Source organism: Dendronephthya gigantea, unplaced genomic scaffold (assembly GCF_004324835.1).
Source record: "Dendronephthya gigantea isolate DGI-Jeju-01 unplaced genomic scaffold, DenGig_1.0 000001F, whole genome shotgun sequence".
Classification (NCBI taxonomy): domain Eukaryota; kingdom Metazoa; phylum Cnidaria; class Anthozoa; order Malacalcyonacea; family Nephtheidae; genus Dendronephthya; species Dendronephthya gigantea.
In genome coordinates this window covers 4,746,013-4,771,074 of record NW_021163011.1, presented here as the reverse complement: position 1 = coordinate 4,771,074, position 25,062 = coordinate 4,746,013, and the positions used below count along the sequence as shown (strand labels likewise).

The 25,062-nt window shown below is 36.2% G+C and overlaps 2 protein-coding genes and 1 long non-coding RNA gene across 3 annotated transcripts; all 3 read right to left on the bottom strand.

Annotated features, from left to right (window-relative positions):
• Positions 1-238: 238 nt before the first annotated feature.
• On the bottom strand, positions 239-13,224 carry LOC114525839 (interferon-related developmental regulator 1-like). Its single transcript, XM_028547288.1, has 12 exons — positions 12,909-13,224; positions 11,593-11,706; positions 11,431-11,512; positions 11,053-11,133; positions 10,467-10,510; positions 10,093-10,250; positions 9,940-9,990; positions 9,505-9,653; positions 8,541-8,781; positions 2,820-2,948; positions 2,326-2,409; positions 239-1,582 (listed from the first exon to the last, which is right to left on the bottom strand). The coding sequence occupies exons 1-12, from the start codon at positions 12,943-12,945 to the stop codon at positions 1,502-1,504; spliced, it is 1,251 nt and encodes a 416-aa protein (XP_028403089.1). The 5' UTR covers positions 12,946-13,224; the 3' UTR covers positions 239-1,501.
• LOC114525848 lies at positions 2,966-5,960 on the bottom strand. The gene has a single exon (XM_028547301.1). The coding sequence runs from the start codon at positions 4,382-4,384 to the stop codon at positions 3,479-3,481; it is 906 nt and encodes a 301-aa protein (XP_028403102.1). The 5' UTR covers positions 4,385-5,960; the 3' UTR covers positions 2,966-3,478.
• Positions 13,225-23,655: 10,431 nt separating the features above from the next.
• LOC114530522 lies at positions 23,656-24,584 on the bottom strand. Its single transcript, XR_003687767.1, has 4 exons — positions 24,467-24,584; positions 24,217-24,348; positions 23,977-24,035; positions 23,656-23,746 (listed from the first exon to the last, which is right to left on the bottom strand). It is a non-coding gene; the product is annotated as an uncharacterized LOC114530522 (long non-coding RNA).
• Between the last annotated feature and the right edge of the window lie 478 nt (positions 24,585-25,062).

Sequence of the window (25,062 nt, the reverse complement as noted above, 5' to 3'; positions counted from 1 at the left end):
CCGAATAACCCGATTCCGTCCATTTTGTCGTAGTGACCTCACTCGAAATTATCATCCCAAAAAACTGACATCGATGGACAAGCTAGAAATGCCTTTAAAAATCTGCCGACCTCTCCTGCACGAAATCAAAAGACGCCACGAAACAGTACTTTGATGAAATAATAAATGCCATTTTTATTGAAAAATTGTTAAATTCGCGTTCAAATATTGGTGTTTAATTAAATTGATTGTTTTTAACGGTCACTAAACATGAATATAAATATGTCGCCCCCACTTATCGATGCTGGCCACACAATTAAGTTGTGCCTTAAACCAAGACCCAGTCACATCGAAGAACAAGTGGAAACTGGAGAAAATTTTCAATTGAAATGAGTGAGATATACATACATACAAGTCCGAAATATACACGACAGTGCAACGTTCGAGGTAGTATCACATTTTTTCTGCGCCATTTAACGTCGTGTCAAGTAATAAAGGGCCGTTCACACGTTCCAATTTTGTCGGAACAATTCACTTCTGACGTATGGAATATAGTTTGTTATTGATCCGACAAAATTGGATCGTGTACACAGACCAGGATGTTTAAAAAACGCAACCATCTTATGCATGCACTCTAAATGCTCATTTTTTACGGATATTCACAAATTTCGTGCATCAGTATCTTTTACAAAATCCTACAGTTTCCATTTGATCGCTGTATAGCGCAAGACATGTAAATGAACATTTTGAGCGTGGGATTTGCTTTTATAGGTGGAAGTTCAACTGAAATTGGCCTATCGTACGATGCATGGCAGGGTACTTTTTCACGTTTGCCGGTAGAGCCTTCACTCTGCGACTATAGGTATTTATAGTGTTTAGGGTTAGTCCAAGTAATTATTTTTTGATAATGAAAAATGGGTTTTCACATTGTTAGAATTGTTTCATAACTGTTGAGGAAATATCATCTCGAGAAAGGCCAGTTCAAGTCTATTAATATATAGTTCATCTTGTCATATATGAAGTATGAAAAGTTTTTATACTGATTTCAGAAGAGGCATAACATTCTTTTCCATCTTAAAAATTTCGCCATGGTGGAAGAAACAAAAACTAAAACTCAGTATACAGGGTGAGTAAAAAAACCCTGACACCTTTGAAAGTCAAATTAGCCGCGAACAACAAACAGGACGTGGTTAATTAATGCAAAAGTGTTTAAACCAATTGAACTTGTTTTGAACTAATCAGGTTTTTTTTTACTCACCCTGTATAAATGATGATAAAGTAGGATATACAAATCATAGGGTGCCGTGTCCCCATTGGGACATTTTAATTGTACACAATCAGGTATAGCCTATATAATATGCATTATGCAATATGCAAGTTAAAAGTTGGACCGGAAAAATCTTTCGAAAATTACAAGCTTCAAGGAGAAGATTGCGTTTTTTATACATCTCTTTCAGGTTTCACTAAACTAAAAAAAGTACCTAAATATTTCCTACAAATATAATTAATTAAATACTAAAACTTAATGAACAAAACTTCTCTTATCACGATGTTTGCCACGGGAAATCGTTCTTGCTTTTGATGCTGCATTGTTATACAATTTCTAAACAATTAAAGAGAGAAATAGTATAAAAAAAATAGTGAACCGCTTTCTACTTTTTATCAGCTCGCGCGAACAAATTCGTTTAGTGTTTCGAAAACAGGCTTTATGAATGTAGTAGTTACGTCATCATGTAACTTGAAATAGAGACATACACACAAGATAGTGAGGGACAATAGCCGGGCTATAAATAGGGAGAGGATTGATAACACTGAGAGCGAGCACGTAACACTTATACTGGGAATTATCAATTTGTATTGTGGATTATCATTAAATAAGAGAATATTATAATGAGGACGATTAAATGGGGACCAAGAAATTAACTGTACAAACGCCAAATGCGATAAAGGTGACAACACAAACTTATTGTTTACTTTTTGGTTATAAACATGGAAGTAAATGATTTGACGAAACGTTTTTTTGAAGAACCTGCCATACTGGGGCGGTAGGGCCGGTTGTATCAAGCCTGTTTAGCTTAAGCGGTGGTTAAGTTCAAAATAGAAAGCAAGTCTATCGTTTTATTCAAGAAGCAAACTAAATGTTCTTAACATACTGTTTACAACTTCATATTCAGTGCATAATATATTCAAGTTGACTCATTCAAGAGAGATGTAGCTAAGAGTATTATTTAATTTTGACTTATCCGCCGTTTAAGCTAAACGGGCTTGATACAACCGGCCCCTGGTTATATTAGAAAGTATTCTCCAAAGTAATTTCGCGAAGTTAATAATTTTTTTTAATTTTACCCTCCGATTCTTCGACGCCTTTCCATTGGTATCCAATTTAACAGGTTGACCTAATTCGAAGATATCCCGTAATAATGGATTCTCCTACAACGCAGAATATGTATTTGTGAAACCTTCAAGGAATGAGATTAACCTTTAATGAACGAGTGAAACCTTCAATGAATAAGTAACTTTATTTTAATGAAATGCATGAGTTGAGGGAATAATTAAGCATTTTAAGAGGGAATAATATAGCATTGGAATTCAAGAGAAAAGAAAAAAACAAGGAATTTTCAATGAAAGCTTAGAATGTGGAAAGCAACTGCGTGATTAAGTGGTTGTAACTTGTTATCTAAACGATTGTCAATTTTAGCCATAGGGTATAAAAGTCTTAAAAAAAAGGCGAGACGAGACTTGTTGTCTTCGGCAAACGGATTTGCTTATTCTGGTACATCAAAGCGTATATTACACAGTGCAGAATATCAGGGCGCATGCATGTATAACACAAGTATTACCTTCAAATGCAAATTTATTCCAGGCCCAAGAAGTTCTTTAAATGACGCATACTGTCTTCTTTGTGTCCATGTACAAAGGTACATTGTTTCCTGACCAAATTTTACTGTTTCCTCTGGAACTGTTCCGTCCTATTTTAAGAAAACAATGCCGACAATAAACGAAAAAAGGATAATTCGAGACGTTTATAGTACGCGCGTGCAGATTGGTCGAAAGGCATGTTTCTATTACTGTATAGAAACACGGAAATGTTTTCTATTTTTTAAATATGAGACAATATAGCTGAAACCAACACGTGCTTTCTGTAACTGTAATCGCTCCCGTAGTTGTGAAAATGCTTCTGCATCTACATTCGTCGAGGGACGAGAGAGAATTTGAGTGTGAAACGTATTTTTAACCGGGAAGCATGTAGCGCTCTTGGTCGTATTAAAAGCCTGCATGGTCTTGCTATTTCAAACCTCTCGTAAGAGACGCGGACGAACGTGCATGATTCCATGAATGCGCAATTCTGAAAAAATGAAGTCAATGAACGCCGGAGTTTAAATTTTATTTATTAAAATATAATAATACAAATGTTACAGCTGAAGAGACCGCGTATATTAGTTTTGATGCGTTTAGCATGAGCATACTTGTTTACTAGAGGCTATAATAAAAACTAAATTTATTTCCTTTGTTTCTCTAATAATTTTTGTTCAAGCATTCTTAGAAATTCCTTCTTCTCAGCATTTTCAATTTCGAGCACCTTGATTCGTTTTTCTAGGAAAGAAAAACGGTTTTTCCTTGCGGCACGTGATTTCTTTGCTGCAGCGTTATTTTTCATTCTCCTGATCCAGTACCTCTCGTCTTTTTTACCTTCATTCTTTCGTTTCAAGCCTGATCTTTTCACACTTTGCAAGTTGTAACTATCACCTTCTGCACAGTTCTGCTCATTCTTTAGTTCATAAAAACTGCACTGGGAACCATATATTTCGTGGCTATCTTCACAGCATGATTTAGTTCTTTTGTTCCCCCAACATATGGTTTTGATATTTTCATCTTCCAACATTTCGAGTATTTGATAAACATCTTCATCACCCAAGGAAGGTGCAAAGAATTCCGTGTCATTCGCTTGTAAATTTTCCTGGAAATGACTGACCATGGGATTAAAAAAGGTTTTGCAGGGTTCATTTATTCTTCCATAAATATCTTGAGTATCATCAAAACAATCTAATCCCACGCTGTATTCACCATTAAAATATCCCGCAGTCGTTTGCACGTCCACGTTGGTAATCGGTGACATCTCATTTTCTAACGTCGAAAATTCGTTTATCTCGTAAAGTCTCGAGTCAAAAAAGTCAAACTCGGGCTCGGCAAAACACTCAGCATTAGAGCAATCAGAGGAATACATAAATGAACCATCCTTGCACATGAATAAATTATTGTCATTCCATGCTCGTGTATGGCCTAGGAAGGTCGGTAGCTCAAAATTGAATTCATCTCGATCAGTTTTGCAAAATTCCGGTTGAACAAGACACGAGTTATCAAATATAAATTCCTCCATATTCCGGCGTGTGTCAAAATGAAACATGTGAAGTTTGATAAGTAAATTGTTTTATCGCAAGAAGGCCTATTGAACACTTGTATAGAGTAATAGTAACGAATAGTCACAAGATAACAATAATACAAGTATCGAGTGAAAGATGATTTATTGCCCTCCGTGAACTCGCAACTCATGAGGATTGTACACATGCTGTTTAATATATACGCTCTCACTTCAACGTGTAGGGTGTCCGCACATGAAAAACCTCACAGACAAGATCATGCGCCAAACTCACGTGTACTTGTTTGTAAACAATGTTTGTTTATCCATTTCAGAAATACAATTTAGTTTCTCCTGTTTGGATCGTGGCTAATTGCATTTTATCGTGCATATATGCACAAAATGGAAATTTATCAGGAGGTAAATACCTTCGTAGGTTGGAACTACGGGGATGTAGTTGCAGTTTATAACTCAGATTAAGAAAACCGTTTCAGGTGCTGACTGCTTATATTGACGCTAAGCTTTCTTTGTTTTTTAACTGCTACGGAAGCGAGGGAATGTAACTGTAGATGAGATTTTAAAAAAACACTGTAGTGCATTCAGCGGTGTTTTAGCGCCGAGAAACTTTGCGTTATATTACTTTCTTTCATTCTAAACTCGGACGGTTTAATATTGAAGTCATATTTTAACAAATACTTCTGTCTATTATATACTTTTATTGCATAGTACTTGGGCTAGAATGCTTGATAGCGCTTAGTTCGCTTTATGCAAACTGCTCGATAGCGGTTATATTTTTGTTTTTAGTTATTTCCCACATTATGTATATCTGCTTTTCCGAGGGTCATGCAGAAGGTCTCTAAAATAAATTATTTTGAAATAACTTAACCGAATTGATTGAACTGACCGCACAATTTCCTTATTAAAACGGTGTGGTTTTGATGACGTCACAAGGGGATTAACCACAAAAACATATAAAAGTTTAAAAACATTTTCTAAATGCTCTACGTGTTTTAAGACAACCTGCTATTCATGACTCGTATATTGGTTTACAAGATTACTCTGTTATTGCCAGCTATTATAACACTAATAAGATTATAACGTACCAATAAGATTAAATAAAATAGAATTAAATTTAATTCTGTGCCAATAAGATTAAATTTCGTGCCAGTAAGATTATATTCAGCTCCCCGCGCCTTTTTAACTTTATAACATTAAAAAGATATTGCTATATAAAGAGATGAAAAAACTTCTCTATCTTGTTATGTAAAAGCAAAATCGTTGGACTCTTAAAGTGGCGATTTCATTTCTTTTTAGGAATTTTATTTTGCCGAGTCTCTTATTCACGCACTATATGTGCGAGATTGGTATTGTTCCATTTCAAGTTGAGATACCACTATTTTTTAAGACCAATTACGTTTGAAGTTCAGGAGCCGGTTGTATCCAGGGTGCTAGATTACTGAAAAAGAAGCCAAACAAGAAGCATTGTTGTGGTCGGCCCTTTGAATTTCTTTGTTTGAAATAAAAAAAATAACGATTATGGTAATAATGTTCGGCTAATTTATTCAGTAATCTGGCAACCCTGGTTGTATCAAGCCCGCGTTTAGCTTAAACGGTGGATAAATCAAAATTAAATAACACTCTTACATGCATCTCTCTTGAATGAGTCAACTTGAATATTATGCACTGAATATGTAGTTGTTAACAGTATCTTTGTATTAAGGTAAAAAACATTTCGTTCACTCGTCGAATAAAACGGAAGACTTACTTTCTCTTTTGAACTTATCCACTGTTTAAGATAAACGGGCGGGCTTGATACATGTCATGCATACAACCGGCCCCAGAAAGCAAAATAATATTTACAATATAAATATAGATATATTGTTTGATAACACACGTGAGTTTACTGCATGATCGTGTTGGTAAAGTTGTTCACGTGTGGACGTCATGTCGGGATATTTGATTTAAATAAACATACATGGCCATCTTGGATTGCTAATATGGGGTACGCATTTTACGTAGCAAGTTCAAGTTTACGCGATCGCGATCTTTGAAATAGTGGAATATCTGCATGAGAACGAATACTTAGATTTCTATTGTTAATTAACCAAAAAACCAAAGAGTAGATACTCTTTAAAAAAACCTAATGAGATTAAATATTCAAAAGATGGCGGCCAGCTCACTCATTTCGCTCAAGATATTTAAATTTTCGAAATCTATAGGAAGGATTTGAAAAATTTATAAATAAGCCTTAATATAAGCCTGGTATATATTCAATTTTCTTTTATATGAACAAAAATTTCATTGCCAATATCCTAATATCCTTTAAGTGAAATGACTACCGTTTTTTAATGAGTTTAAAAGTTCTTTATACACATGCCTCTATATTAATCCGGTTCCCATGCACCACGAGAAATTTGTAACTGTAGTAAACACAAAATAATTTCCACTGTAGTAAACACAGATGATATTTTAAATATGTACATTTGTGCTTCGATTAAATTTAGTTTCTTCAATTTAGAAGAACTCTTAAAACTATTTATGAATTTTTTTTGCGAACTTTCCCTATATCTTTCTGCATGCGTTTTTCGCGATATTTCAGCCGATATAAGAGAGCAGGGCCGCTATTGTTGGATTGAGCGATATAGCTACGTCACAACCGGCGTCGCAGGTGTTTTTTTATGACTGTGTCTGCAGAAAAAAAGATAACAGTTTTGCGTTGATATTTTGACTTTATTTCAAATCATTCTCAAAGCAGTATATACAGCGACACAGGAAGATACGTTGACTATACAAGGGAGGTATTAATGTATTATTTGTAAACAGCATTTCCTTCCTCGTACGTCATCACCCCCTGTGTCTGATAGCAAGCTTGTAAATATTCACCCTGGTTTGAGAATGGCCTGAAGGGAGACGAGTAGCCTCAGCCTGTTTATATGGAGCTGCCAGGCTAGGCGAGGTGAAAACTGCATATAATGAAAGACTATAATCACGTTAAGCCTTGATCTGATGAGCTTTTTACCTCGCCTAGCCGCGATAACTCGCTCCATATAAACAGGCCTTAACTGAACGAGAGTACTGTTCACAATCGTTCAAATAGTTAACCTGCACCCTAGAATGAGAACGAGTTCTCAATAGCGCAATCGGACGCATAATACATACCTTTATATAAATTGTATATATTACAATTTAAAGGGAGAAAAATGTATGTAAAAGCTCTGAACGTACACTTAGTTCTAAGAGACTATATATGGTGTACCAGCACAATTATGTTCATTTTAAACTGACCGTTTTTTAAAACCCAAAGGTCATCACGAGTTTGCCCACGAGAAAAGATTAGCCCATTCATTGTACATGCATGGTAGAGACAACTGAACACAATTTTATGCGGGAAAGTAAATAGTCTTTACAAATTACAGACACGAATATTAGGAATCACAGCTTCTAACTTCAGTGCTGTCTGTTGAGAGTTGAGACACAAAATGTCAATAGAGCGTGAGAGGATAATCATACATTTTTGTATGAATCCACCATTGCAAAATGAATCACAAAGTGTTCAGAAAATGCAGATTCTACGCCCAAATTTGCTGCATTATTCATTTTATGTGTATGTAGAAGTATGATAGACTCTTACCTCAGCCTACCGAAAATCAAATATTGTTAGCTATATTGTTAGCTATTACTGATTTTTAGGAAAGCAGATGTAGAAAGTATAACCAATTTCTAATAGTCTTCAATAATATTAAAATTGTTGAAGAAATTTTAGCGTTTTGAGGCAAAATATAAAACAAAACCAGAATTTACACGCATGCAACACTGAAACGTGCAAACACGTCATACTTTAACTCCCCTCGTGTTTGGGCGAATTTCGCTTTTAGAACCATTTGAGTCGTGCATTCTTCTGCTCAAATTAAAAACCTATCGGAAAATGCCGATAGTATTTCGAGTCCTTGACTGAACATGTCGTGAATTAATCTTACGTCAAATTGTTAGCTACAGTAAAAATAGTAAGTAAAAAGACTTCTTTTTCAGCGAAAACGTTTTGTGTAGGATGTCAGCGAAGCATCCGCGACTTTACTTACAAACGTTTTATTCAACATGCAAAAACTAGCATGGATATAGCAGACCTCGGTCCTTTGTGCAAGCTTCGCCCAACGAGATGGCATGTGAAGACAAAATTATACCCTAAAAAGAAATTATATCCTACCTCGATGGCTCTTAATATATCTCTAAAACTTGATCTTTGTTGCCGTCGATCTTTCTTTGCTCGGTGTTTTGTGCCATCCGTAGCAAGATCTTTAAGAATGTCCAAAACACCAAACTGCCGCGGTTCAAAGTCCTCAATTTTCTCTCGTCCCAGCTCACAGACAAGGGCGAACACCTCGCCGGCTGCTATCCTTAAATTGACGTCGTCGTGTTGCATTAACTTAATAATTTTGCGACACTGTCTAAAGAAAAAGAACACGAGTTCAGGCCTCACCGTTAGTTCATATCATCCCGCTTAGCCGCGCTACTTTTGACGCATACAACCGAATTTAACACCAAGACTCGTTAATGTTAGTTTTGAGCTTATAGTTGCAGATATTTGCAATTTTGCATCAGTCCTGATCTGTGTTCATTTCTGCACTGCATAATAATCGAAACAAGTCAGGCTGAGCACAACTCGAAATCTCGCATGAATGATTAAAGTGCGTAACGAAACGCAAATATGCATGTGTATTAATAATATAACATTTATAGTACACGTGTGTTGATTGGTCGAGAAGCGTGTTTCTATTTAACAATTAGACAACGAGTCCGAGTTGTTTTTGAGCGAATAGTCAACGAAGGCGAAGCCTGAGTTGACTATTCGCTCATGGACAACGAGAAGGCGAGTTGTCTAATTGTTTTAGTATACACCCAGCACCTAGATATATTAATTTCGAGAAAAAAATCGATACACCGCAATTACAGCGAAAAATAATTTAATAAATTCAATTTTATACAGTCGCGCGAGCGAATTTTTCCCATACGTTCACCATCACGAATAGACGATGGTTGAGTAGCCAATCAGAATGTAGGATTTGTAATAGACAATAGTCAGGTGTATACTAAAACTGTATAGAAACACGGGAAAAATGTTTTCTATTTCTTAAATATTATTAGGTAACATTTAACTCCTTGTAACTTACTTCTCTACACATTCTTCGACTAAACTATCCGGAGCAATAGACAATAAAAGTGCCCAGGAAAAGAGACATTCGCAAAACAAGTCGGACATAGCAGCAGTATGAGAGGATGAAAACACGTTCTGAAGAGCTCTGACACATTGGACAAGATCCTAAAACGGATGGAATTAACATCACTGCAATCGCTTTTTTCCAGTCAAGAAGACCACACTTCTAGTTGGCAGGCTAGGCGAGTGGCCTGGGAAATAGGGGTTGGTTTGAAAGAAACGAGAGAAAACAAGATAGATCTAAAAAAAATCTCACGAATCTATCTGTAATTTATCTTTTTATCTGTAATTTGCATAAATATTATCTGCGGATGACGGAAAATCGTTTGGAATATCACGACAAAGGAATCCCCCGCACTTTATGAAAACTATGAAAACAATGAAAACAAACCTCATGTTCATCTGAAGCAAGAAAGCAACACAAGGCCAACGCACTGGCACACTATAAAATAAATAATTGACTATAAAATTTTACTATCCTAGACAGACTGCTCACCGCAGCAATTCCATGTTAGTAAAAAGGTGCATTTGATATTTTACTTACACTAGCTCTAGCTGGGACTCTTGCTGTGGGATCTTGTAATGTGGCCAATAAAAGAGGCTTTAGTATTTTAAAAATATGTTCACTATCCGGGCCAACTCCCAACTGAACACATAACAGAACTGACAATGGACCAGCACACACTTGATCCTCTGTCTGACCTAATTTTCATAATGTCCATATGTAAGTTGGAATAAAAAAATTCTTGGGACAACACAGATTCAAGGGTTAATTTAAACTTGGTAATGGCAGTGGTTAGTTCTTCACTTTATGTGTCAGCTTTGTTGGTTGCAAATTTTGTATGTATGTATCAGTCCTTGTCGGAATAATAGTATATCATAGTGATACATACAGCACTAAAATAAAGCAGGACAAACCTCTTTTCAAAGATCTTTCTATAATGTCAAGAATTGTATCCTTCCTACGGAGACAGAGACCCCGGAAGTAAAAATTAGTAAATACATTTTACAATTATTATTATGTATATTTAGAATATATATATTGACATCATTTAAATAAATCAATTTAGAAATCATCCTTGATCACATTTTGTAAATAGCCATTTTATTTCTTACTGGTTACTGAATTATCACCGCAAAATTGTTGACTTGTGTTATATAACTCATATCTAGATTGACAAGAGCTCACCTGATTTTGGATAAATAAATAAATTCAATTAAATAAATGAATAAAGTTTGTGTGTGTTTCCACAAAACAAACTTCCAAAATTATATATCCCCATGCGAAATTTCAAAGAACATATTAGTTTACAAGATGTTGTTATTTTGGAGCATATCTTTTTATACGTTGAAAATAATCTTATACAAATTAAGTTGGTGTCAACAAAAAAGTTACTTGCAAAAACATTTACAGATGTCTGGTATGTATGGTAATCCTCAATGTTTCATAAGGCCTCTATCCAATTCCTTAATCGAGTTGTGCATGCATATGGGATCACTGTACCTTTCAAAAACAAGATCAGCAATTAGGTGTTTGGCAAAGGTTCCACTGATAGCTTTCATTGATGTTTGGCGTAATTTTGCACTAAATAACACAATTATGAACAACAACAATAAGACATTTTATGTGTATATACAATTTCTAAACAATATAGAAACAAATAAGAAGCTCTTTTATAAGTAGTCAATTCAACTTGCATATAAGACAAATGATTTCCAATTTTTGAACTGATCAGGCAAACTTAATGTTTGAATTGAATTGAGTTCTCATGGTTTTTCACTTTTTCTGTTGGACAAGGTCATGAAGGTAAAAGACAAATTATATCAGCTAATAATACTGGCTTTTCCCTAAAATAACTGAAAAGAACAAGATGTTAATCACTTTTTTTCTGTAGCTCCTTCAATGTTGTCTTCTAACACTTGTTCAAAGTTTGTTTCTATCTCTTCTCCCTCCGTTCCTAATTCTATTAATGTAGGAAATAGTTATTTAGATTTTTCTTTGTCAACTCAGAAAACAAATTACATCCATAACAAACATAAATACCATCAGTGCTTTCTATGTCATCTGTTGGGTTGCTTTGTGTTTCAAATGAACCCTGACTTGAAGCAACACTTTGATTTTCAAGACTTTCATTTATTCCTTCTTCAACTCGTTTTGCTGCAGTAGAGAAGGGAAAAATCACTCAGAAACTTATCTAATGGATCAGTGTTTAGAAAATGTTCAGCCTATATAGTCATTAGATAAAAAAGTTCTAATGATGCTTTGTGTGAAACTTGAAACATAAATTCATTTTTAATAACTGGACAATAAGTTTATTGCACTTATAAATACATGAATTTATACTTTTTTCCACAAGCAATGTTCTCTGTAGCCTTGAGTTGCTCAGGAATTGTGAAGGCATGGGTTGATTCACAAAGGAGGGCCTGAGTTTCACTTTTCACAACAATTATCATGGATGTTTTTCAGGATGAAAGTAAAAGACCAGAAATGAGCCCTGGTATTATTTTTTTTCCAAGAATGATGATACATATTACAGATAAGATTACCTGATGCTTAGTGAGAAGTGAAATTACCATATTATAATTTTTCCACTCAGCAGCATTTTTATTTATATCAATAACAAGGCTAGAATGGGCTAGACTCACAGATACTTATAGATCTGACTTGCTATCTTGAACTGGGCTGTAAGTGGAGGCGAGATGAATAGGCAGAGCTAATATCATCAGATACCTTAACATGTTAGGCAACCACAAGTCTGGATTGCATTGATACTTAACCAATATTTTTATGGGGATAATTTTCTGTCTATTTTGTCTAGTACATATACTGATTTTCCTTCTCAGTTGAATAGGGTGCTTGGAGGTGATTAGTAACAGAACAAATATTTTGCTATTTTGCAACTTGCAAATGAATATTTAGTATATGGAAAACCAATTAAAGGTTTTAGTCAATACAATTCCTTTGTAAAAATTGCACTGTTTGACACGACCATAAACAGCACTAATTTCAACTTTCATCATTTATACTCATGACTCATCATTACAATTTTGCCATTGTTTGTTCAGCTATGCATTCATTTTGGATTCATTATTCAAGACATAGAAATTTCAAATAACAAAAATATTTCAAAAATATGGCAATTTTATGGCAAAAAACACGTGAATGATTTCTTTGTATACGTGTGTGTATGAATGAGTTCATTTTCTGAAGTCACGAAATCGTGCAAACACACATGTGTGTTCAAAACATTGACTGAAATCGTCGTTAAGTCGTATAAACATCACCAAAAAAACAAAAGAAACATAACTCATAAACACATCTAACTATTTAGAGTTTCAACTAAGAAATTGAAATTGTACCTTTCTTCTGTGCACTCTTTCGCCCACCTTTCGGCATGACGAAAGATATCAGTGAATGAACACTATATTATTGTGTCGCTTTATCAATGAACGTTACCAATCGGAGCGATCTGATGGAACACAATTTTCCTTTTCTTTTGCAAATATCAGCGACTTGGCGCTATTTTTTTGCTCTTTTTGCTAGGTAACCAACAACTGATAATTCTTATATATCCTTCGTTTCCTTTTCCAAAAGAACGGACGATGACATAAATAAGAAAATTGGAAATTTCTGAGATGCATTGAGCAAACGTTTGTTGCTGAGAACCCAACAAGTGGGAATATGAAATGCCGACCGAGTTCACGTGTGATGAGCATGTACAATTGTACTCCACCATGGGAGGGTTAGAAAGAATGTCTATTTTCATTGATAGTTTACATTTTACGCTAGTCTTTTAAGGGTTTTTACAGTATAGATCAATAAAAAAGAAATATTTTTCTAATATGGGAGCAAAAAGCCCCTGTAAAGCTAGTCAGGGTCTAGGAATCGAAAGAACCAGTAAAATATACCCTCTTTACTACGGACAGTAGGTGCGTGACAATGCAATGCCCGCATTTTGCTAAAATCGGGCTGTTCTTCAAAACATTGGTTCGTGATTTTTTTTGTGTACCTTGTAGATAAGCAGTTTACTGTTTGAAATTGGACTTTATCCACCCGTCTCCTTAATTTTTAACGTTTTTATTCGACGTTATAGGATGACCTGATAAAATGACAAACGGTAAGATATGTTGGATTTGTCCTATGTATGGTATCTCATTTCGTTTTGATAATGTACGTGGCAAATTATGTATCGTCCATTTGTAATAATTTTTATTATGTATTATAGTCACCTTATTTTAGTACTTACATTACCAAGAAATGGCTAATAGTCTTGACGTTGATAGATAAATAATAACTAATGAAAAAAACTGATAATAAGTACTTTTGGTTAGAGGTTATTACTCTCGTAATAGTTTCGTAAACCATGTTTGTGTTGTTTTTCGAACTTTTTCCTATTTTTTGCAAAATGTTGGTAATTCTTGTATGTTTGCATGGTGACATCAATTAGCAAATTAGCTTGCATACCACCACGTAAGTATTTTTTACTGCAAAGCTTTTGGTCCATTAACCCAGCTAATTTACTTATAAACCTTTAGTGGATCAGCTGATAGCTCTTGTGTACTACAGGCTATGAAACACTGCCTAATTGTTACAGCTGTAAAAAGTAATATCCCTAAATTGAATATGTAGTTGAGGTGTTTTTATTAAATGACTATTATGAGATGGCTTTTTACCCCTCAAGTTGGGCATGTATTATACAAATTAGCAGGCTAAGTCAACTGAAGATTAAATTGACACCATAGACAATATCACACAAAAAATAGCTGCATCATCATCATCATTGTAACTAAAATTTTGTACCATTTGCAGTATACTCATTGGATGGTATTGTTGTCTTCTCTCTTCTTGTAATATGTACATGTGCGTATATGAAAAGAGTTCCCAGGTTAAAAAGCTTTTTCCTGTCTGAGAAGAAAGGGTTTTTTGGAGTTTTCTATAAAGGCAAGTTTTCCCTTTACCTTAATTTTCATTTACTCACAGTCCTTGGCAATTTGATTTGGCACTACTAAACCCCCCATATTTGTGGAAAAAACTGTTAACATTGTATAATGTATAGAGACTTGTGCATGGACCTCTTTGGTAACATAATGTCACAACCATATGGTCACAACATTGCATCACAACATTTTAAATTTAGAACCACCAAAAATGAAATGGACTTCAGGTTTTACTCTCACAAGCCACATGCAAAGATGCAAAACATCCCTCTTCAACAAAGATGTTTTTTTTATTTTGACCAATAAATGTGGAAATAAGCCATAACACAAGAACAAGGCTCAGGAGCCAAGACAGCAAGCCTCATTCTCGCATTATGGCGTATTTCCATACTTATTTGTCATGTTTTGTTCTCAATTTAAAACAATAATGTTGTGATATAGACATATAGTTACCAGAAAGGTCTCTTAGATCAGTGGCAGATTACCTACTACTGGTACTAAAGGCCTGGGTTTGAGAGGCCAATCATTTCTAAAAAGAGCAAAATCAAAGTACAAGAAATACAAGTAGCAATACAGTATTATTAATGCTTTAACATATTTAGATACGTAATCATACGTTTCTTTTCTCTATTTCAGCTGCTGTAATTGGTGTTAGATTACATTGGATGGTTGCCTTGACATGTGCAATAATGGCAGTTTATATGATTCTAAAATGATGAAGAACCATTATCACACCTTATCACTGTGACCTTATGTACTGTAGTTGGGTTATCCTTGTATATGCAATGTACAAAAGTAGGCACTGGAACATTTTTGGTGTGGGGAACTCATCTTGGGCCATTAAAATTAACTAGAGTTAATATAAAAATCAAATTCGGGCAAATGGCCTGTTGAAATGTAGTTATTAAAGAGTTTTATATATGCATGCAACATTGCAACTGTCCCTGGATGATTTAATAGCTTGCTGGGGGTAGATGACTGGCATTGACTGCAGCTAGTGCAATGAAAATATGGTTAATAATAATATTCCAATGTAACTAATATAAGGAGCTAAGGGATGTTTTCCATTTCAATCGTTTGCGTAACGTAGCGTATTTCTTTGTTTATCTAACCGTTGTTTCTCTACGATTAAAGTGGAAGATGGCCTTGAAATGAACAAAAAAACTCGTTTGTTTGTGCCCGTTAGCCCGTCACGTAGTTCTACCACATGCATCTAATATCAATGAGCAGTTCAGTAAAAGTCGATTAATTGGTAACATGGATAACACGGAGTCGGAGTTCCGGAGCCGGAGTCCCGGAGTCTGACGTAATAATATTGGAAAACACGGAGTCAAAAATTATGAAAAACACGGAGTATAACGTTCACGTTGAGTCATTGACCACTGAGCTTGGCCGTCTTCCAAACATTTATACTCTGTGTTTTCCATATCTTTAACAGACTCCGTGTTTTCCATAATTTTTAACTCCGTGTTTTCCAATATTATTACGTCAGACTCCGTAATTGGACATATTCCATAATTTGTGACTCCGGGGCTCCAACTTCGAAACTCCGGCTCCGGAACTCCAACTCCGTGTTATCCATGTTACCTAAAAGCAAACATTGAATGAGTGAGGTATTAAAGGAGATGTAACGAAGTACGAACTTACTCTGTTCATTTACTTCATTACCTAAAAAATGGGACGGACGAATCTCGCATTAAACTATCAGAAAAGAATAACTTTGAATACTGAAGTATTGATAAATAATGATCGCACATCTGAAAATTGTCAGAAAGCTTTGTCAGATTTTAATAAAAATCCTCATTAGGTCGATAATAGTAATCTATATCTACACTACAATGGCCACGGGGCTCGAGGCAGGCAAGACTTGAAACAGGAAATCAGATTACCTTTCGACTAAATGAAAAGGCATCTTTCATCATTTATTACTTTTTGACAAACTGTGGCTAACTCAATTTTTTTTGCTAAATTCATATCCCTGCATTATTTTTTATTGAATTCATGTCTATTATCAAAGTTTTTCAATTCAAGACTATGTACTTAACATCCTTAGACAATCAACTAGCGACTGATTGAGTATTTCCAACAGGTTTTTTCACAGTCTATTTACAAAATCAAACGACATCCGTTTTGAGACGAGTTCGAGTCATGGCAAACGTTTTGGGGGAAATTTTTAACGGAGATCGTCAGATCGACTCAACGAAAATACCAACATTGACAAAGTTTTCCTACTTGAAAGAATTACTTCAAGAGTCTGTACGTTCTGACATCGACGGCCTGCCATTTATTGAAGAAGGTTATTCGAAAGCCAAAAATATCCTCGAAGCCGCCGAGTACGGGAAGTCAGCCAAAGTTGTGAATGCGTAATATATAGTTAATATCACCAAACTACCAGTGATTTCGTGGACAAATCCGGCTAAAATACACGATTTCTATAAGCAACTAAGATATAACGTTCAAAGTCTTGACACTCTTGGCAAACTGGATGATGTGAAAGGAAATGTATACGAGCAACTCTGGACAAGTTTAAGGAAGCAGACCTTCTTCGCGGAAACGAAGGCTGGCAAGAGTGGGACTTTCATGATCTTCTAAAAGAGCTAAAAAAGTGGAAGGATATCAACCCAATCGAGGAAAAATCAAAGCCAAGAGAACAACTAAAGGGCGTGAAAATTCCAAGATCGAAGTTCTTCCACTCAAAAGATTCTCCACGACACACGCGAGAACGAGGTGTGTTATTGCGAGGATACCACGCACAAAGCCACGATTGCCCAAAAGTTGTGGAAGGAACAAAGGAAAGAATATTAGCGGAAAAGGACTATGCTTCAATTGTACAGGGAGTCAACATCGTGCTGCCATTGTAAAAGCAAACTCGGATGCCAGAAATGTCAACAACATCATACCTCAATTTGTGAACAATCAGAAGAACAATTGCTAGTCGCAGGCAATGGCGCGAACACAAGAGTGATACACCCAGTCGTGATATTCGAAGTTAAAGGTGTTAAGTGTAGAGCCTTACTCGACACAGGCGTAGGCAGTTCCTGCCATCTGCTGCACTTTTGGATCGTATTTCAACACGAGGTCGAAGAAGAAACCCGGAAAATCGACATGATGCTCGGTGTGACAACGAGGGAAATCGAATTGTCGACCATTGAGATCAAGGGAGGATCGGGTAAATTTTCTATGTCAGTAGAAGTCACCAAGGTGAACAAGGGGGAACTTCTATTCATAAACAATCCGAGATATCAGCACATGATTGAGCAAAACCCACACTTGAAAGGAGTCATCATGGAGGACATTGACGAGAAAGAGTGTCTACCGGTTCACAATCATTCTGGGGAGCGAGCGAGTATGCGAAGTTGAAAACCGATGTGCCCCCCAAGGTTGGCCAACCAGGCCAACCATTAGCAGAGTTGACAGAGTTTGGATGGACTATTATATGTCTCCCGGGAAGGAGTCTTGAAACATAACCATTAACCAACTTGCTTTTGACTCAGACATCCCAGGCCGATTACGAAGAGCTGTGTCGTCTGAATATCTTGGGCTTAAAGGATACACCTACTAATGACCAGTACAGTGTGTTTGATGAGTTCAAGGAACAACTCACCCGGGACCAAAGTGGTTGGTACGAGACACGCCTCCCGTGGCGTGGCAACCGCCCTCCATTGCCCAACAATGAATCTAACAGTTTGCGACGATTAACAAGTTTAGCGAACAAACTTGAGCGTCAGGGTTTAACACAAGAACAAACGAACACTGTTTTACGTGTTTATTTCTGTATTAAAATCGGTCATTGTTGGCTGCACCAGCAACAAGCACATATAGAAATATTCCAGATCAATCACATCAGCCATTGTGACATGTTCCGACAGGACACTTACCGATTAAGTGGAAACGACCAGAGGTTGACGTCTCACAGACGCTGAATTGAAACTATTCAGAATACAATAATTATATCACACGATTCTCACCTGGTTGAAAACCAGGAATGTTACTGTATAAACTGTATTTCCCTTAGATGTCAGACGACCAGAAACCATTTATCAAAAATGTAATTTCCGTAGTTTGTGTCCCCCATAGACATGCATGGGGCGCGCAGTACAGGAATTTTTTTTAATACTTCAAAACTTTACGATTCTTTCAGGACGACTGGAACAGGATGCCTTTCGGCGAGGCAAGAGGCACATAACGTTTCTCACCCTTTGCGCCAAGCTGTGGTCCGCGTCCGTTGATATAAATCTACCTTCCCCCCGGATGCAACTAAACGAGAACGTTCAGCCAAAAGACAAAAGATGACGTCGTCGAATATGACGCTATAATATTTAGCCTAGCCATATAAGCGATCGATATCTTTGTCGAATTTATGTATTTCTGTAAACTGCGTTTACGTGAAAGTACATTTAAAACCATAAATAACAAGCATATTTTTAATCTTTGCGCGAAGTATTCTCGGTCGAATGGTTATATAATAATAACCATTGCATTATTATAGGTTATTTTGTTTAAAATTTTTTTACCAACATGCTCATATACAAAAGCCTTTAAAATTTCAAATGGTTTCATTTCTGATAAAAACCTTTCCCGGCTTAGGAAGAAATTGTCGTATTATTATAGAATTCTGATCGTTTATTCAGAAGCATTGTTGACTGCAGGTCAAAGCACTTATGGATGATCTACGCCATGCAGTGTTATACTATACGGGGAGAAGTTAGCCCAGACGAAAGAAAGACTGATTCAGTTGCCTTCTTATATTCTTTAAACTAGATAGAAAAACTAACAAAATGAAACCAAAGTGTCCATTGATACCGAAAAAAATCTGGCAGGTATTTTTATGTATATTTGTAATGTCAGTACATGAACACTTACACCTTTATCAAACTATTCTTTTTCAACAGTAATATGCTCACCTTGCCAAATTACGATTTTCTTTTACCTTTCATCGACAGCATTTTTAAATCTACCCAACAAGAACATTCCCTTTAGGGCACCCAAATCAAAGAACAGCATTAAAATGTTTTTTAAAAAAACTACAAAGCAAAGCCTTTGAAAGAATAGTTTACAAGTAGTTGATAACAAATATTCGCCTCAAACTTTTTTAAAATTTGGCTTATTTGTTTTTTTTATTAAACAATACAGTCAACTGCAGAGTGATTATTTGAAAATCTATTTGAAAGTGAAGTACCCGTTAAACCTTCTCATGCACAAAAACATTAACCACACGATTCCCGTACGGCACAACGGCACATCACTGCTGAAACAATGACATTTGTCATTACATTCATATAATATCCTCAGAATTAACTTGGGCTGGGCTGCATGACAGATTTCGTCCAGGAAGACTAGCATGGCAGCAACAGAGATCGTGAACATAAGAAAATAAGATGCCATATACCAGTACAAATATAATCAGTTTAAATAATCGCAATTACCGTCCAGTTTTTCTTCGGTGATAGTTGACAACATGCATAAATGAAGACAAAATTTGATCTGACAAAACGGACTAAAAAGAATACTTATTTAATAAAGTTAAAATTAATGTAATCTCAGTGCATCATGCGCTGGTCCAAGAAGGAAGCCCCTTCACAATAGGTGCAGGAGGTAAGGTAAGGATTTAACAAGCTCGCATCATTTTGTCGCTAAGGAATCTTCAGCATCACTTTATAGGCAATCGGATTGTCTCTTCGTTCTCATTGATATTCAACTATCTCGTCTTAATCTTGCGAATTAGCCAAATGATGCGGATGAGGTGGTGATTAAGAGAACATCTTGAAGTCTTGAAGAACTCTTATTCCACGGTTAAAGTCACGTATCTGGCGAATGTGGTCGTTCTTTGGCTGTATCACGTCTTTCAAAATCAGCAAAATGCTCAACAACTCGTCACGAAATGAAATTACAGTCTAAAGACGAAGCTTTGCATGCTTTAATTGTAGAACATGAAGTTCATCGCGACAAAGAACAATGTTCCGGGAATTGAACCCAGTAACCGTGTGTACAAGTCAGCTTCCATTATAGACCATTATGTTTTCTATTCTGAGGGCGTTTACGTCAGACATTAAAGTCTACTGGGTTGCGAAAATATTCTAAACTTTTTATCGAGTATATAACGAGACATACCAATTATGCGGATGTAAATTGTCAACAAAAATGTTTAGTTTTCATGCAATTTTACTCGTGAAAAGTTCAATTTTCGTATGGAAAACCAACCGTAAACACGGTTCCGAACACACGGACACTGTTTTTTTACGAGGGAAACCAGAGTGCCTGGAGAAAAACCCTCACCGAAAGCCGCGAAATCAAACACAAAGTACACAAGTTTGAGATTTTATTAAAACAAAGTCATGTATTACAACAAAGTGTGTATGTGTGTTAAAGATATTGAAATCAAGAGAGAGGAAACGGACAATTTTGGTCCTATTTTTATTAATACTCACTAAACATGTATTACAAAGCGTGTGTGTTTTCTTTACATATAGTACATCATTAATATACGAAGACATTAAACTATTATATCCGATAATCGGTTACAAAGTAAGTGCGTTTAAGATCATGACATTTAAATTTATAGAACAGTGCAGGTTAAATGTTAACTTGGCATACTTTAGTGTAAATTGTTCATGTCTTTTTACAGTGTGCTATTGTGTTTGAGTAATGTTCTGAAAAGACTGATAAGTAAAACATGCATTAATGTGAGTAAGTGTTTCTAAGTTATCGTGTATTTTTTGTTCTATTATAGACTTAACCCACTAACTCTGGTAGAGAGCTGAATAAAGCTTATGAGATCGACGAACTAATATAGTAATACATAAAAATGCCTGAGTTCAGAGCGCTTAGATTCAAGTTACGTTCGTCCAAAAACTAAAATTATTCTGCTGGCAAATCATAGGCAGTGTTCCTAAAAGTTTCGTTTTAAGCTGTCGAACTGCGCACACATACTAAGTTTCAAGGATCGAGTTAACTTGAAGATATTTCATGAGCCCTTATAGAAGCAGCATGGGGGCATACACAATTGTCCTTGAAAACTTTATTGCACATTTCAGAGCTGAGGCATATAGCCAGAGCATGCTGCCCTTGTAGAAACAAGGTTTGGAAAAAAATACCACAAGAAATTGACTTTATATTTTTTTTTGAGGCTGAGGCATATAGCCAAAGCAACAAACTGTCGAAACCAAGTGCAGCATCAAGTGTAACTTCTTTTTTTAAAAAATTCAGTCAACATTTTTTTGAACCATGCAAGGGATATTCCCAAAGCAAGCTGCTCTTATAATAAAAAAAGCACCAAAAGTAAAATTTTTTTTTTCAGAGAAACTGAAAATACTTTTAAAGCCAAGGCATATAGCCAAAGCAAGCTGCTCTTATAGAAACAGCCACAGGAGTGCATTTTTTTTCTTTGAAAATCTGGTTTAAAAACTTTTAGAGCTAAGGCATATAGCCAAAGCAAGCTGCTCTTATAGAAACAGCAATGAAAATAACACTGCAACGTTATTAGATATCCCAAGATACCTGCTAACACTTCGAACCACATAGCAAAGTCAAACAGTACAGACAAAAAGTGGCGCCTTACTTTTCATAAGCACCGCTCGACGAAGCTAAATGATTGGAAATCTCACAGAGACCTTGGAAAAATAATAAAGTTACAATGCCACTGCCAATGTTTGTCTCGTAATTGTTTTCTAACTATATAGTAGAAATAAGGCATGTATATCGTTTTAAGATAACAGCATGCACCCCCCCCCACCCATTCCTTATTTTCTTCAAGTAAATTAAAATGCATTAATTGAGAGCATGTGTGTGTGTTAACTTTGATTGCATAAATTCATGTATTTCAGAATAGCAAGACAGTATAAGACATGCCGTAAAATCAATGTTTCTGGCTTGAATATTAACTGTAGCCTTATAAGTGAATGCAAGGGATAAAAGAGATATAAACTAGAAGCCATTATATAGGCCATGGTTTGCATCAATGTATTTACTCGTGTGCGTGTATTTTATGTATTTTATGTGCAGCTACAAGATCATGAGGTATAGTGCATGATGTTTTGTATCTGTTCATATTTTGATATAAATCATGTTTTTGCATAAATACATACACAATATTATATGTTCAATTACAAAATATAGTAAGGCAAGATATAAAATCGTATATTTACAATGTTTGGTGAGAAATCAAAAAGTATTTACATACAAACAATTTTACAACCAGACCGAATAGTGACCTATAGTTATCATTTTATAATGTTAATTCCGAAAGCCGCATTTGACCGGATTTTAAGAGCCGAAGATGATTCCAATCAGGACAAGATAGAGAAAGAGGAAAGAACCTACGGGATTATGTTTGCCATTTGTGGCTATGGTTTGTGTTAGTGTGCATGGCTTTTTAGCCATTTCTTAGGCGAAATATGGGTATATATAACAGTTGTGATATGTTTTCAGTTTTAACAGACAAATTATCAACCTAAACCTTAGCGCAGCCCTAAGCACAAGCGAGCAGTCCTAAGCGCAAACCGATTAAAATATTTAACCGAATTTAAGAAACGTTTGCTCACATGCATCATGCATTAGCTATGTTCCTGGTGGCCAGAACTTAGTTAACTGAATTAAAACTTTATTTAACTTAAGTTCGTTAGCTAAATTAGTTAACTTCGTTAAGTTAATCATGCACAAACTAACCCCTGCATGCACATTTTTTGACCACCAGGCTACTCTAACCTGTAACGATGCCCGGGCATCGCTGAACGTTGCTTTTTGGCGTCGATTTGGCGTAGATTTGCCGTCGAGTTGGCCTACATTAGGCGTAGATTTGCCGTCGAGGTTGCCTACATTAGGCGTAGAGTGCCGTCGAGGTTGCCTACATTAGGCGTAGAGTGCCGTCGAGGTTGCCTACATTAGGCGTAGAGTGCCGTCGGTTGCCCATTAGGCGTAGAGTGCCGTCGAGGTTGCCTACATTAGGCGTAGAGTGCCGTCGAGGTTGCCTACATTAGGCGTAGAGTGCCGTCGAGGTTGCCTACATTAGGCGTAGAGTGCCGTCGAGGTTGCCTACATTAGGCGTAGATTTGCCGTCGAGGTTGCTTACATTAGGCGTAGATTTGCCGTCGAGGTTGCCTACATTAGGCGTAGATTTGCCGTCGAAGTTGCCTACATTAGGCGTAGATTTGCCGTCGAGGTTGCTTATATTAGGCGTAGATTTGCCGTCGAGATTGCATACTTTAGACGTAGATTTGCCGTCGATTTGGCTTGTCGGTAATAGCTCAACAGAGCCCATCAACCTGAAATAAGATTAAAGAAATAAGCAAACTACATTTTTTATTGAGAAGAAACACGCGTAAAATCGGGATTGAAAACAACATCTATAAAACCCCTCTGGGATTTCAAGTATTTCCTTGCCATTATTCATATCAAATTATCATGCGGCCGTTGTCGTTCTTGACCTGAATCATGCATAAACTTCCCCGCATTGTTCGGTTTATCTAAAAATGTTCAATTGCTTAATACTCACATTTTATTATGAACAGGTTTTGTCGTTGTTTCAAATGGCTTGACCCGCTAAATCGCTACCTGCAATAAAACCAAAAGAACGCTTGTTATAGACAGCGATTTTAAGGATTTACCTTCGATGAAGGGAGCTTAAATATCGGGAGAAAACTTGCGGTGATTATTCAGTTGAGAGGACGCATGATGCCTGATCAAGCGTTTCAAGTTTATCATCCTATTTTGAATAAAATAAACCCAAAATTACCTGTTCATTTCAGCAAAAAGTGTTGAAGAGCAGCTTTGGACTTGCCGTCTCTTGAAATGCGAGTCATCTCAGGGAATTTCAGCTATGGGTTTTCTTTCCCAGCTCGGTTTGGTTTTAGCTTTTAAACTCCACCTGGAAGAACAAAAGGCAATGTTAGTTTACTGGTTTGGTCTTTACAACTCAATTCAAAGGTAATTGCTTGCAATTGGTGCAAAGGTTAGCGGCTCACATACGATTTAGCGTATATTACCTTTCTCATATCATCATGTCCCAAGAAAATGTGTAGACGTGCATTCTCTTTCCAAGACGAGTTATCTTGAGACAAATGCGAGTCGTCTCGGGCAATTTCAGCTGCGGTAATGGACTTTTTGCCCACTTCACTTCATTCAGCTTGGTTTTAAACTCTCAAACTCCACCTGGAAGAATAAAAGGCACAATTAGTTCACTGCTTAGGTCTTTAGAACTCAATTCAAACGTAATTTGCGTGTGGTTAGAGGGAAGATTAGCGGCTCAACGGTACGATTTGACGTATATATTACCTCTATATCAATATTCCCCAGAAAAAGTCTAGACTTGCTTTCTCTTCAAAGGCGAGTTATCTTGAGCCAGTTCAGCCACAATTCATCGGTCGTCAATCTCTTGTTCACAAATTTCATCGTCTAACTTCGCTTTAATGCGTAAAAATTCTGCATGAAAAGAATAAAAGCTACGTTAGTGCTATACAAGTTTGTATTTGAAGCTGAACACAACACGAGAGAGGCATTACAAGACGTGAACTAAAGACACGTGGAACCTCAGCCCAAAAGCTCACGATGAAACAAGCTGATAAAACACGCAAAGGGAAAG

Coding starts and splice junctions, on each gene's coding strand:
- LOC114525839 (XM_028547288.1), bottom strand. CDS start 12,945: ATGCCGAAAGGTGGGCGAAAGAGTGCACAGAAGAAAG. Junction 11,513..11,592: donor TGACATAGAAAGCACTGATG/GTATTTATGTTT, acceptor CTACATTAATAG/AATTAGGAACGGAGGGAGAA. Junction 10,511..11,052: donor GCTGATCTTGTTTTTGAAAG/GTACAGTGATCC, acceptor CTGTCTCCGTAG/GAAGGATACAATTCTTGACA.
- LOC114525848 (XM_028547301.1), bottom strand. CDS start 4,384: ATGTTTCATTTTGACACACGCCGGAATATGGAGGAATTTATATTTGAT.